The sequence below is a fragment of the Protopterus annectens genome, chromosome 14.part0 (assembly GCF_019279795.1).
Source record: "Protopterus annectens isolate FY-2018-M chromosome 14.part0, PAN1.0, whole genome shotgun sequence".
Taxonomy (NCBI): Eukaryota; Metazoa; Chordata; order Ceratodontiformes; family Protopteridae; genus Protopterus; species Protopterus annectens.
The window spans coordinates 933,406,042-933,420,297 of record NC_056748.1 but is presented as its reverse complement, the minus strand read 5'-3'; the positions used below and the strand labels follow the sequence as shown (position 1 = coordinate 933,420,297).

At 38.9% G+C, this 14,256-nt stretch overlaps 1 protein-coding gene across 1 annotated transcript in view; it reads right to left on the bottom strand.

The window, feature by feature from the left end:
• The window catches only part of ADK (adenosine kinase), a gene marked incomplete in the record, with an annotated part of 3,127,006 nt that extends 3,120,089 nt beyond the window's left edge, over positions 1-6,917 (bottom strand). Inside the window, 1 exon segment of the mRNA XM_044056737.1 lies at positions 6,705-6,917. Coding sequence (XP_043912672.1) covers positions 6,705-6,793 — 89 coding nt within the window.
• Between the last annotated feature and the right edge of the window lie 7,339 nt (positions 6,918-14,256).

The following is a 14,256-nucleotide window of genomic DNA, read 5'->3' as shown; positions in this document are numbered from 1 at the left end:
TGACCCAGAGTGCCAAATGTATGTCAGCCATATTTCTGCAGGCATGACAATAAAACTCCATCATGCATCAGTATTACCGCTGGACACAATGGACAGCACACTGCATAAGAGAATGCTGCTAAAATAGGATAATTAGTGCAATATTTTATGTACAATAACTACAGGAATCAGAGGAAGTTAGAAAACACTGAGAACAGACACTAGAGAAGCAATTTACAAGGAGACGATGGGAGGACATATCCATGGCTAGTAAATATGCTTAATCTTCAAAAGTCCTTAACACCAGCACACAACTCAGCATGCACACAGCCATTGTCGAGTGACTAAGTAGTGCTCCATCTGTAGGTCAGCTGTGTTACTGTGTGCAAACCGCAAGATGGCAGTCAGCACAGAGAATGAAGGCTATGAGCTGTTAATGAATGCTTTCTGAAGCCTATGGTTGTATTCCTTCAAACTCCTTTTGAGTACTGTGTGACTGAGCAAGTTGCTTAACTAAACAGTTCGGTCAAAATCTAAAAGATGCACAAGGACGAGTGCTCAATCCCAAATTAAGGAACATAAACAAAAAGGAACATTTAAAAAAAAAATTAAAAACACATTTCAAATCCTGGGTAATGGTTTACAAAAAAGTGAGATTCATGTAGTCTAAACATTTTAAAAGTACTTGTTTTTTCATCTGAAATGCCTGTTAAGTAAAACATTTATGTACGGATAGAACAAGCTTTTTTTTAAGTTAGAAATATGAGGGGAGGGCAGCGAGAAGGAGGTGAGGTGGGAGAGGTCAAAGGAGGTATATATGAAATATAGGGCAGGAGAGGAAGTAAAGGCAAAGGGTAGGAGAGCACAGTGATAGAAGGTTGAGGTATACAGTGCATGTGAGATGGTGTTAAAGAGTTTATGTGGTAGGGGTACAGGAACATACCCACTTTGAAAGGAGGTGAGATTCAAAAACCCTTTCTCATGTACTTCCAGTAGTTACACTGCCAACATACAGAGGAAACTACAACCACCTAAACAGAGCCCACTGCAGTCAGTAGGTTGCTCCTGATTTTGGGGATAACACTGTGCCAGTTGGTTTTGAAATCCAGGGTACAACTATGCAATTCTTCATATGCCTATGATACATGTACACTCATGGTAAAACACCTTTCAAAATAACATCCTTTATCTTACAGTTAGATTCCCTCAGTCTCCTTTCTGTACAACTCTGAGGAAGTCACTTAACAAAATGGTGCTCCTACATTGCACCGGAATAGACACATACTTTGCGGGTCTTATGTAGTTAAAAAGTATATACTGGAAATAAAAATAGGTTCACAGCTTTATCAATTAGAAATAATTCTATTCTAAAATGAGCTGTTGGAAACCACCACAGTGGAATAAGAAAATATAAAGAATTTTCAGAATCAACACCTGACACTTAAGCGTTACCCTACTATCAACAATAATATGAGGATAAATGATGCAACTAGACCTGTTAACAGAGGTACTTTGAGGCCTTAATCTAGACTTGAGGAACTTTTATCCACACAGATAAACAACAAAAAATATTTATTTAGTTATACAAATGTTACTAAGCTTGCCTGTATTATGAATATATTCAATGACTTGTGTGCGGTGCAGGCTCTGCTTGTTGTTTTATGACCACCTATTCATGGCATAAGCCTTGGGGTAAAAAAATCTCTCAAACACTTCCATGCAAAGATCTTACATTTTCTAGATTTTGTTGCATATTTGGGAGATATACATATATCCCTCACTGTCACTTTGTGAATTGCTTATCCAGTCTCTCTTCCCAATCTTTTCTAAGCTCCTCTGATTCTTGTAATTATCATGCAATAATTTATATGTTTTGCTAATTATTCCTTTTTTAATGGTAGCTTCTGTTCTAGATTCTATTAAAAACTGTACCAGTGCTGGACTTTCATTTAGAAGCCCCCTATTTCTTTCTCTTTGCCCATACTCTGATATAATCCTCGACTGGGAAGGCAATCTCTAACCTGAAGTCCAAATAAATTCTTGGCCTCTTCCCATTCTTTTCCCTCTCTAGTTATGTGCTCCCAAAACCTTGGTCCCTTTGCCAGTTTTCTCCAATAAATCCCAGACCCCTCTTGCCTATTATCTGCATCTCTGATCACAGTCATCCCTATCAGCAACATCTCTTTTCTCAATTCGCGTGCTGATTTGGTTCTCCCTGCTATTTTATGAATATAATATTCTGTATGATTTTGGTTGTTCTCCTTAAGAGTTGGGGGACTCTTTTAGAGCTATAGATTGTATTCTTCTAAAGCACAATCAACAGTGACTGGGGGATATTGGTAGAATGTCATTGTTAATTGTTCTGTCTTTCCTGTGGCTTCTGTTTCTTTGGCATGTTTCCTCTATACATAAAGTTTAGTTCATAGGTTTGTGTCTGACACTATAATGCAAGGTGACAGATTTTCTGTCTGACCATCTGCTACTAGTAACAAATGCAAAGCATCTGAACTCAGCTACCATTAGTAAGTTGTTTTGGAAAGCAATTAAAATTTACCAAGATATTTGGCCCTGTTCTCCACATGGGGATTGAACACAGACTTAGTAAGTTCGGGGTTTGTCCGGTAGATGAAAATAGGTGTGAGCAGTAAACTTTCTGTACACCAGCTGAAATACACACTGCACTCTCAAGATACCTGCCTACCCAGGCCCTCTTTACTTTTTGAATCCTTTTTCTCATATCCAGGTTTCATGTGGTCCAGGGTCTAGAAAAGCCAGTGGCTCACTAAGTTTGAAGACGACTAGAAAGTAGTGAGCATTGCTTCACCATGCATTAATCTTGTTCCCTGCCCTCTGCAGCAGTGAAGGAGCACCAATAAAGATAGACAAAGGACTTTGGTGCAATTGTAGATTATCTGTTTTTGATCACATAATTGCCGCAGTGGTACAGAAGTTTTTTTTACTGTAACACAAAGTATGTATACACATGAATGTATATCTATAGTTTATATGTATGTACATAAATTCATGGTGTCCATATGTACACACACTACTCATATGGGTTTCTGCTTCACTGTGCTTCGCCTTCTGTTCCCCTCCTTCCCCTGGTAACCATATTTTTGCATCCACTACATTGAATCAGTTGTAAGCATTTCATTTATAAGTAGTGTGCCTTTCCTTTCTGTGCCATATGCCACCCTTGCTGTCTCTGCGTCCCTTTTAGTAGGTGACCGAGTAATATTGATTAGTTCTGTGTAGGTTCAGTGGTGGAATTCTTAATCCTCTAATTACTAATTACCCACCCTACCATACTTTTCTTTTTGGGAGGGCTGGTAACAGACTGTCACATTAGTCATGAAATTTGTACCGACTGCTTCCCACTAGCTGTTTATTAAGCAACCCTGCCTCCCACCCCTAAGGCTGTACACACAATTTCTCTACAGAATCTTTTTTTCTGACTGTCTGCAAGCTTTAGTTTGTTGTACTCACCGAAGTATAGCACTAATAGTTTGTAACGTGCTATTTGATTGAATTTTTTAACATGTTAACAAACATACATTTATATAAAATGAACACAAGACCTGCTAACATGTTCACAGTCAAAAAGCATTATTCATCACACATGATAATTTACAAAATTTATCATCAATCCAGCATTACATAAACTGCTTAATTCTTGCTTCCCCTTAAACCTGTCTCCTCCTCCAAACATTATTCTGCATGAATTTTACCCACAATTTCCAGTTTTTTCTATGTAATTTGCTCCTACCCTTTTCTAAAGGTCCACTTCCATTTTTTTTATCTGTTACAATATTCATGACGTCAAATACAGTTCTTTTAGACTTGGATTTCTACTTTCTAGCAATTGCTTTTTTTGGCAGCCACCAGAATTAAACTTAACAAGGCCTTACTGTGTGTAGGCAATTCAGATTTTGTATCCCAGCTCATAAAAAAAAAAAAATAACTAAAATTTCCTTACTTATCACCCATTTGCTCACCCAATATTTCTGACAGGGTACTCTGTAAGAAATTTTTAAAATCTGACATGTCAGTACACTCTTTGTTCCCAGTTAACTCTTTCTTCCTCATCACACCTCCAACATTTGCCGTCTACCAGAGGAAGACTGGAGACTGCTTGGAGTATAAAAAGTACTATGCAGACACTTCAAGCAAGAGTCCTAAATATTTTAGACTTTGTTGCATACTTAGGAGCCATGGATATGTCCTCCCATTGTCTCCTTGTGAATTGCTTATCCAGTTTCTTCTCAGGCTTTTCTAACCTCCTCCAATTCCCGTAGTTATCGTGCAGTATTTTATGTGCTGCACTAATTATCCTATTTATCAGCATCATCTTAAGCACAGTGCTGTCCACTGTGTCCAGGAGTAATACTGATGCATGACCGAGTTTTACTGTCAAGCCTGCAGAAGTATGGCTGACATACATTTGGCACTGTGGGTCACCGCATTTGCCCACTGTTAGGAAACAATTGGTGGAATCAGCTGCCACCATCACAAGCAGACTCCAAAGAATTTTTCCTCAGGTGGATAGCCAATATTGGAGGTGTGACAGTAAAGAAAGTGGTAGCTGGGAACATATATTTTGGGAGGCAGACTTTAGGGATTCCCTGCAGGCCACTTTGTCTGACATGCTGGGTGAGCAGATTGGACTGACTGGGGTGATGATTTTGAGTTATGATACAAAACCAGAATTGCCTAGACACAGTAAAGCCTTGCCAAGTCCAATTATGGTGGCTGCCAAAAAAAGCAATTACTAGAAAATGGAAACCAAAGTCTAGACAAACTTTACTACAATGAGTGAATATAGTAACAGAGATAAAAGAATTGGGATCTGTAGAAAAGGGAAGGGGCAAACTACACAGTTAAATGGGAATTGTAGGAACAATATATGCAGAGCAAGAGCAAGGTTTAAGAGGCAGGATTTGAATAAGCCATATAATGCTTAATTGACAATGACTGGAGGGTTTATAAGTGATGTATAATGTTTGCAATTACAGTTGTTTCAAAGGTGTCTGTGATGTAAACTGTTTGCAACTAAAGTGGTATAATTTTGCATGTTTTTCATTTATATAAATGTAAGATTCTCTGTGTCATTTGTGAAAATTTAATAAAGATGTTTGGTAAAAAAGCCCCACCCCTCCCAAAAGCCATGTCACAAAATTAACCTGTTGAAGTAAAATGTACATTAAGCCTAGAAACCTACAGGGATAGCTGTAACATTATATAAGCTAATTATAACAAATCACCTCAAATAGTCCAGTACAAAGTTACAAACTGTGATAAATTACAGTCAGCTTTGTAGTGTACATCATAGTATACATTGCTGATGCTGAATAAAAAAGCCATCCGAAATAAACAGCGCACAAACTAGTGTTCAGGAAAGACAAATAATAATGATACGGCTTGTGGAGTCTTCCTATCCATACCGCTCACAAAACAATACCTTAGAATACAGACAGACAAATAGCACCACAAAAACGGTTCTTCCTGAAATAACAGGATATAGCGGATCATGATGTGCTTACTTGTAAGCTTACCAAGAAAACCAACCTACAGAATAGATTAACCGTCTCCATGTCCACGGTACTCATTCACTTTGATATAGGAAAGAAAATTTCAGACCCGACAACTAATGTACAATTATATACATACCACACAATGTACAGAATATACATCATTTACTCACAAGTTATTTAATTTGTTCGTTGGCTTAGATAATGTTTTGAACAAATTTCAAACACTACAGAGCTGACTGAAATGTTAAAGTGTTGTTAACAGTGAACTTAACTATTGCTTAAACATACATAAAATGTGTGGGTATGCTGCAATATACATGGTCAGTGAACTTAGAAAACAATACAGCGGTAACACGCGGGAAGTTTACAATCAGTTATAGTAAAAATAACTGGGAAAATTACTTACTACGCTGAAACAAATGGCAAGGTAGAAAACGTAAAAGTGAAACATTGCATTTGTGCGTGTAAACGGGCATGAGGAAGGTTTACAGCAACTGTAATTTAGGATTAACGAGCTGACCCTCAGCAAAAGTTAGTTGTGTTTGATTATACCTTACCTCAAATTACAATCTAGTAAACAAACATGTGGTCCCCACAATAGACTTATAATATGTTCTCTGTGAATTCCACCTATTTACATTTTAAGACTACATATCACCGGTAAATGACAAGACATAAAACAGGAGTCAGTTCTATGACCGTGTCACCAAGCTAGTCACATAACGTAAAACTATAAAGTATCTCTTTTTTACCACTTTCTAATGGGTTGCAGAGTAACAAGGTACATAGTACAACCTTTGACCCATATTCTCATTGGTGGTGACACTTGTCGTGTGGACGCTTGAAGCAAGAGGCGCCCAGGATATACCACATGCATGGGAAAAAATGCAAGGACTACCTGCATACTACAAGTACAAACAGGCAAAGTCCACAGAGAAATTGATAAGTCTAAGTGACCTCTTTCAACTAGACACAGTTACACCGAGCACAGTCACATCTACAAAAAAGTACACAAGTGAGCTGCATTTAATATAGTTACCGTTATAATTAATTTTCTCCCCGCACTGTCATCCAGTAATTAGTGATTAAACCAAAATACAATACTCTTCTCCAAACATTTTTAACCTTGCTGCGATCCCGGCAAGTCTCATACCCTCACTCTTCCCCTTACGATATGCCTGTGGCTGGGCTTACCCTGGCTGATCTTGACTTTTCTCCTGTTCCTCTTGCGAGGTTGCTCTCTCCAGCTTGGCTTTTTTAGCTTGCGGTCCGTCTCTTGCCATTTTACTCAGTTTGCAGAAAACCCAAACCCTCAGAACAGAAAGCAAAACGAAAGCCCAAACCCACCACCGTAAGTGCCTGCAGGACTAGATAAAAAGAAGAAAGAGCAGCGTGACAGCGTTGGGATGGAGCGTCACTCGCGCGCCTCCGTGTCGGGTGTTTAACACGAGCGCGGCGTCACTCGATAGAGACTGAGCGAGGACGAGTAAAGTATGTATGAAAACAGTGTTATTGGGATAGTAGCGGGTACACTCATAGCAAAATCATTCATTGTACCAGTTAGTGGACATTGTGTGACTTTGGGAATTACAGTAACTTTTGTGCAAGCATGATGTCAGCGACTGGTGTGTCAGGTTGGTACTAGGTTGTAGCGACGACAGTTTCTCTTGACGGTCTTAGCTCTGAAATTAGTTTACGTTGAGTTATCACCAATGCCTCTTTAAGCAGGGCAGACCCTTTCTAGGGCGGTCGTGTTCTGCGGAAAAAAATGAAAAATTGTATATGTCCTGAGAATTTTGGGGCAAAAATACTTTATAACTTTTCTGTATTAAGTTACTTTGTATCCAAAGCATCTTCGTGTGTGAAACAGCATAATTATTTAAAAGAAAAGTTTTTGTTTTACTTATTTTAAAATGGTACGGGCCGCGGGGAAGCTATGTGCAGAACTACACATACCCTGAATCGTACCGGGCAGCATACCTGGGTTTATCGGAACGCTGACAGTCCCCCAACGCGCGCGTTCAGAATCTAACAGGGGAAATCTCTCACAGTGCGTACCTCTCAACTGTACAGATTTTCCACAGAATGTCTAGATTTTTGCCTTATATTTTTGGTCCGTTTTTCATAAAATTGTGGCTTTCTGGCAAATCATTAAAGACTGAAGTTAGAAAATAATGAGACATTTGAGTTTTAGATTTCATACCCTTCAGAAAATTCATGCTAATGCAAAATCTGTTGTTCTATCAACGTTCTAAGTTTGTAAGAGCAATATTTAAAAATTGTCCTTATTTATACCACTTTTTTTCATGGCTTTGTTCATTTCTTACTCTTAAGAGATAAAGAGGTATGGCTCACAGATATCTCATACAGTCTCACTCACACCTCATCTTGCCTTGCTGTATTAGTCAGCCAGGAATAAGGTGAAGTCCCAAGACTGGAAAAACTCCCTTATCAGCCTCAACAAAAAGTTGAGATCCCTCATCAAATCCTCTAAAGCTAGCTATGGAAACAGAATTGCAGCAGATAGTAAAGACAGCCACAAGGCCTTCTACAGTTATGTAAAGAATCTCCAGAGCAATACCCAGATTTGCTGTGAGCTACTGCACAATGGCACCTTCTATACCGTGCCAACATATATTGCCAGTATACTGGCTGACAGATTCATTGCCAGCTTTACCCCCCCCCCCCCAAAGGCCAATCACAATACCAGTAGATTGCCAAGCACCAAGTGTTACTGCTGCACAGGTTAAAACAGGACTGTCAAAAGCCAAGAATACAGCTTATATGGGACCTGACAATATCCCTGGTTCTGTTCTACATGATCTACAGAGTGAACTGGTACTTCACCTGTGTGCCCTATTCAATCACAGATTCACCTCAGGCTTTGTCCCTACCGAATGCCATACTGCTACAGTCATCCCTCTCCACAAAGGAGGAGGAGTGACTACAGACCCTGAGAACTATTGCCCCATTAGCCTGATGAGTCTGATATGCAAATCTCCAAACGCTGAATCCCACACAGTTTGGTTTTGTGAAGGGGGTAGATCATTCCTGCTCAACTTGGTCGACTTCTTTGAGTCAGTCAGTTAGTCACCAGAGCTGTGGATGAAGGCAAGGTGGTTCATACAGTCTACCTTGATCTGGCCAAGGCTTTTGATACCATTCCCCACTCAGGAATCATAGAAAAACTCACTAAGCTTGGCATCAACCCCTATATCACTAGGTGAACAAAGAAAAAAAACTTAGGTGTCGTCCACAGCTTCAGGCTTCAGACTGTTAAGACACAATTGTTAATTGCTTAAAAAGTGAAGCTGACAGGATGTAAACTTCACTAAAATATGATGAACTGAAAATAGTTAAGTATCCAAGCAGTTGTCATCCACAACTTCAAACTTCTGGCTGTTAAAACTTCAAGTTGTTAAAGCACAGTTAATAGATGTATAATAGTATATGTTTTTGTCAGCTTTGCTTACAAAGCATCTATTAACTGTGCTTTAACAACTTGAAGCCTGAAGTTGTGGATGTTTTTTACTAGGCTAATTATCTCCGTACTTTAGTGAAGTTTGCATTTTGTCAGCTTCACTTTTTAAGCTTTCAATAAATTGAGTTTATTTGGATAGGTTTATAACCCAGAAACTGCCCATGCTATGGAACAGACTTCCCATACATGTCAAGCAGAGCACCTCGCTGACCCTCTTCAAGAGAAATCTTGATCAGTGGATGGGAAACAGAAAATTCATCCCAGGGATAACTCCGATGGCTCTACTCGACAGAGGCACTGGGAACTAAGGTTGGGTGGCACTATGCTAGGGTAATCATATGGGTAGGCATGTAAAGGCCCCAGGACCATTAGCTTAGTGCACACCTATGAAACTATGAAAATACAGTGAGATTAGTTAAGTATTGTTTTTCTGTATCTGTATGAATCTATCCAATTGTGTTATTTTTATATCTCCTGTGAATAAAACTCTAGTGTTTATTGTAACTAGATATTCAGTATTCTCATGTTTTCTATTCTATTATTTATTACTAAATATTTCTATAGCTTTCATTGTGGCTGCTCTTTTAGAGAATACTTTTAACATCTTAAGACTACTTATACTTATTTTAGTGACACTGTGGCTGCTCCTGAAAGCCTTGCTGCATTGGTCAAACTCTACCATTTGTATTAGTATTAATTTTACTCAGTATAATTGGGTACTCTTGTAAGAGCCTTAGAGTAGCTGACTGGTGGCAGCATAATTACTTCATAATCTGGGCAGAGGGGGCACAGCTGGTAAAGCTGTGTCAGCCTTTCCCAGGTGTGTGTGCCTTTCCCAGGTGTGTGTGTGTGTGTGTGAAAATCAGATATCCAAGTGTGTGCATTAGCTGCTTGGAACAGGGACACGGAGCTCCAAAGTGGTCAGTGTGGAGTCTTGTTTGGGGCCTGGAGAGAGAGTCCAGCCGCAGGTCTGGATTGTGCTCTTAAGGAAAATTGTGCTTGGTGCAGATAGCTGCATCTGAAAATACTGTGTGTATCCATATTTGTTCCTAGTGGCTATCCCTCACCAGTGTCAGTGGTAAGGATTGAGGCTCCTTGATTACTGGCCCAGAGTAGGGACCATCACACAAGGCATTAGAAAAAGTATTAAATCTAGGATGCCATTCAGGTGTTCTTGGTTTGATTTTAATCAAATATTTTCTCTATTCTTAGCGATACATGTATATCTATTAAGAAATAGTTCAGTACTTATAGTTCCAGTGGTTGCAGATGATGATGCACTCACAATTCAGGATGGCAAAAGCAAACAAAATAAAATGATGATGGAAATCACAAATGTGGACCTGATGATATGTCTAGAAGAAAAATAAGCATGTTGGGGGTTGGAGAGGGTTTTGAAGAAAAAGTAAACACTGATGTTGCATTGTTGGGTTATAGTCCATGCAGAATTGATCACCAAATAATCTCCACCCAAAAGTATCAATTGTATATGGCTTTGCAAATTAATTCTGTTTGGATGATACATTATTCATGTCAGTGTCCAAAAGGCATGAAGAATCACTGAAGATGGATTCAGAAGCAAGAAAATATTGCTGATGTTGAAGAAGAGTCTGTAAAATGTACCCCTGGTCAGGATGAAGTAACCGAGTCATAGAATTTAATTTCCTGGTCTGGTACAAAGTTTAACTTAACTCATTACAGCCGAGTGACGCCTCCAGGTGCATCTACAGTTACCTTCTACTGCTCCTCTAGGCATCAAATATTACTTGTTCATACTTGCATTAATAATTCCAAAACCATGCTACATACAAGGTGTCAGAATATTTTATCTTGAGGCACACATTATGGCAAACACAACTGTATTGATATTTGACCTTTGTTAATAAGTATTTGTTAGAATTGTAAGGTGATAACTTCATTTTTAAAGACTCATGCCACACCCACTAGGAGTTAAAGGTGCACACTCAAAAGAGTTGTACTGGAGGGAATGAGGTATGGGTTTAATATGGATGATAAACAATTCAAAGTCAGTTTCAAATTTGGTCCCGATGGAAAAATGTCAATGGCTGTCACTTCCAGATGCAGCAATGTCCCTGGTTTTTCATCTGGTTCTGTTGGCGATAGGTTCTGCTTGTTCACATGGAATGGTATCAACAGAGTCTCAGTTGCACTCATAATAAGGAAGAACCTTCTTGACATGAGACACATGGATCCAGATGAGGAGGCCTTCACAATGGATGGCAGTGGCAGTTAAGAGCAAAATCGAGTAGAGTCCTTTACATTTGGGGATAAGTGAGTGTCTCATGGAATGAATTTGAATGTAGACAAAGTCTCCAGGCTGCAATTCATGTTTTTGTTGTTCTGTTGGTCATTGTTCTACATGCAGAACTGTTTTGTGATACTTCTGCAAGATGAAACAAAGAGATTTACAGTACAAGAAAATGGATTCATCAATGTCTTGCAATTCCACTTTCTTGGGAGGGGTGTAGCAGGCATTCACATGGGTCTGCCCATAAGAATTTCATGAGGGGACAATTCACTGGTGGTACTAACAGCACTTCTCATACTGAATAAAACTAAGAGCAAAGCTTCTAGCCATTTAAGACCAGTCTCCTCACAAACATTAGCTAATCAGGTCTTAATGGTTTGGTTAGTTCTTCCCACTATCCCTGAGGCTTGTGTATTACTTGGCTAGCGAAGTGAGTGCCCTGATCTGATTGAATGCAACAAGGGTCCCCCAAATATTGAGATACGTTCAGTTAACATTTTGGTTACTGTCTTTGCACCATTTCTTACACAAAGATATGGCTTTACCCATCAAAGAAATGTAAATTACAACCAATGTATAATTAAATTTCTGCACTTGGGAAAGTTCAATGAAGGCTGACTGTATAACATAGAATGTCCCCAAGGCTTTTCAGCATTTGAATAGGTGCCGGTACAGATTTACATGGGGCAAACTACACAAGTATTTACAAAATGTTGAGTGACTTCTGAAAGATGAGGGGCATAACAATCATTAGAATTTTTTTTATTAAAGCATTTTTGCCCAAATGAAAATATAATGGCAAACTTTGATCAACCAAGTTAAGAAAATTTATGGGGCTACAAGGTATCTATCTGGGTGACACCACAAATGGTCTGGAGACTGACTGCAGCCATCATTTATCCACTTCAGTCTCTCAAAGTCCTCTGTCTGATTCTGAAAAGATAACTACTCCTGCAAAGAAATATTGTTGTTAGTTTCATTAAATTGCTGTAAGAATAAAGTCTGAACAGGATAAGCAATGCAGATTGTCATGCTACCATAACTGCAAAAGTATTTGCTTTGTTTATAAAAGAATCACCATTTTATGTGGCACATTTCACAGCTACCTGTCTTGACAATAATAAGGCATTTAATAGATCATTAACAAAAACTGCATTTTTAATAATTCCTACTGAAGGCAAATAACCATTCTTTCCAAAGTGCCCAAAATCATGAATGGGTCTGTAAGTATAATACAAATCTGTGAAAATTGTAACAGACTGATGTTTGCCAGTCCTACAGGCTTCAGTAATAGCTACAAGTTCAGCTACTTGAACCATCACATTTCCATTTAATTGTCCAGTTAACAACATTCTTTCATGTGTACAAATGGAAAAGGCTGCTACAGATTCACCATTGTCTGCTCGAACACAGGAGCCATGCTAGTCAGAAGTAGTGTTAACAACAGTTACACATTCGTGAGGTTCTTCTTCATCTGCTGTAGGAATTAAAAAAGAAGGGTTAAGTGGTGGGCATTGGATAATTTGTAAACAAGGATTATTAAGTAAAACAAATTCATATTTAGGCAATCATGCTGCAGATAAGTACTGTGTTTTAGTCTTCAATAACAGTGCTTCTATGGAATGTAGAAAAGCCATGTAAGTTTTGTGCTGAAGAGGTTGAGTAGCCACCATTTCCACTAAGCATACCATTGTGGCCACCATCCTAAGGCAGTGGAGGAGGGCTGCTGCTACAGGATTAAGATTTGTGCTGAAATAAGTGATAGGTCTATAACTATTGTTTATATGTTGTGCTAATAATCCTAATGCTATGTTATTTCTCCAATTACCAAACAAAAAAAAAATCTCATAGGAGTTCCAAGATGGCTGCTCACTGAGTAACAACTTGTTTCTAGCTCTCCCAGTGTGAAAACAAAAACTCGGCAGAGAAGGTCAGTACACTTGTGTTTATGGGTGAATTGCAGTAAACGGCTAGTAAGTACACTGCCTGGATGTCAGGAATAAAGAAACACAGAAGACCTGGAAAAAAATCAGCTACAAAAAGTGAGGAAGAAACACTGATTAGGGAGAGCTCTGCAGCCATTCAGCAAAAAGTAATGCAACCTTCAGACATGACTTTCAATAACCTACAAGATGATATAAGACAACTGCATACAGACCTGGTTAAAATAAAGAAAACACTGATAGAGTATATCAATAGAGTATATCAACACAAATAACAAAAGACTGGAACAAATGCAAGTAGCTTTAAACAGATATTCAGATGAGATGATGATGATCATGATCATCATCATCTTCTTTTGGCTTTTCCCGTTAGGGGTCACCACAGCGGATCATCTGTTTCCATTTTTTCCTGTCCTCTACATCTTGCTGTGTCACACCAACCACCTGCATGTCCTCTCTCACCACATCCATAAACCTTATCTTAGGCCTTCCACTTTTCCTGTTATCTGGCAGCTTCATCCTTAGCATCTTTTTCCCAATATACTCAGCATCCCTCCTAAGCACATGTCCAAACCAACATAATCTTGCCTCTCTGGCTTTGTCTCCAAACCCCCCAACCTGGGCTGACCCTCTAACATATGATAAAGCTGCAAAAATCAGAGGTCAAATGAAGAAAAGGCTGGCTGAATATGAGACTGCTCAGGAAAAGATGTTTCAAAAAAATAATAAAATTAGAGGACAGAGCACATATGGAAAACTTGAGATTTTCAGCTATACCAGAGAAGCTGTAAGGAACAGACTGCATAAAATTTATGAAAGCACAAATAAGCAATGGACTGGTATTCCACAGCAGGACTTGTTAGTTGAATGGGCACACCATGTGTATCATCCAAATCTAGCTATAAGAAGGCAACCTAGTCCTTTATTAGTAAAGATGTAATCCTACCAGCAGAAAGAGTTGATTTTGTCAAAACTGTGGCGGAAGGACAAAATACTAAAAGTGGGAGACAGCAGAGAGTTTGTGGAGAATGATTACTTACTGTACACCAGGCA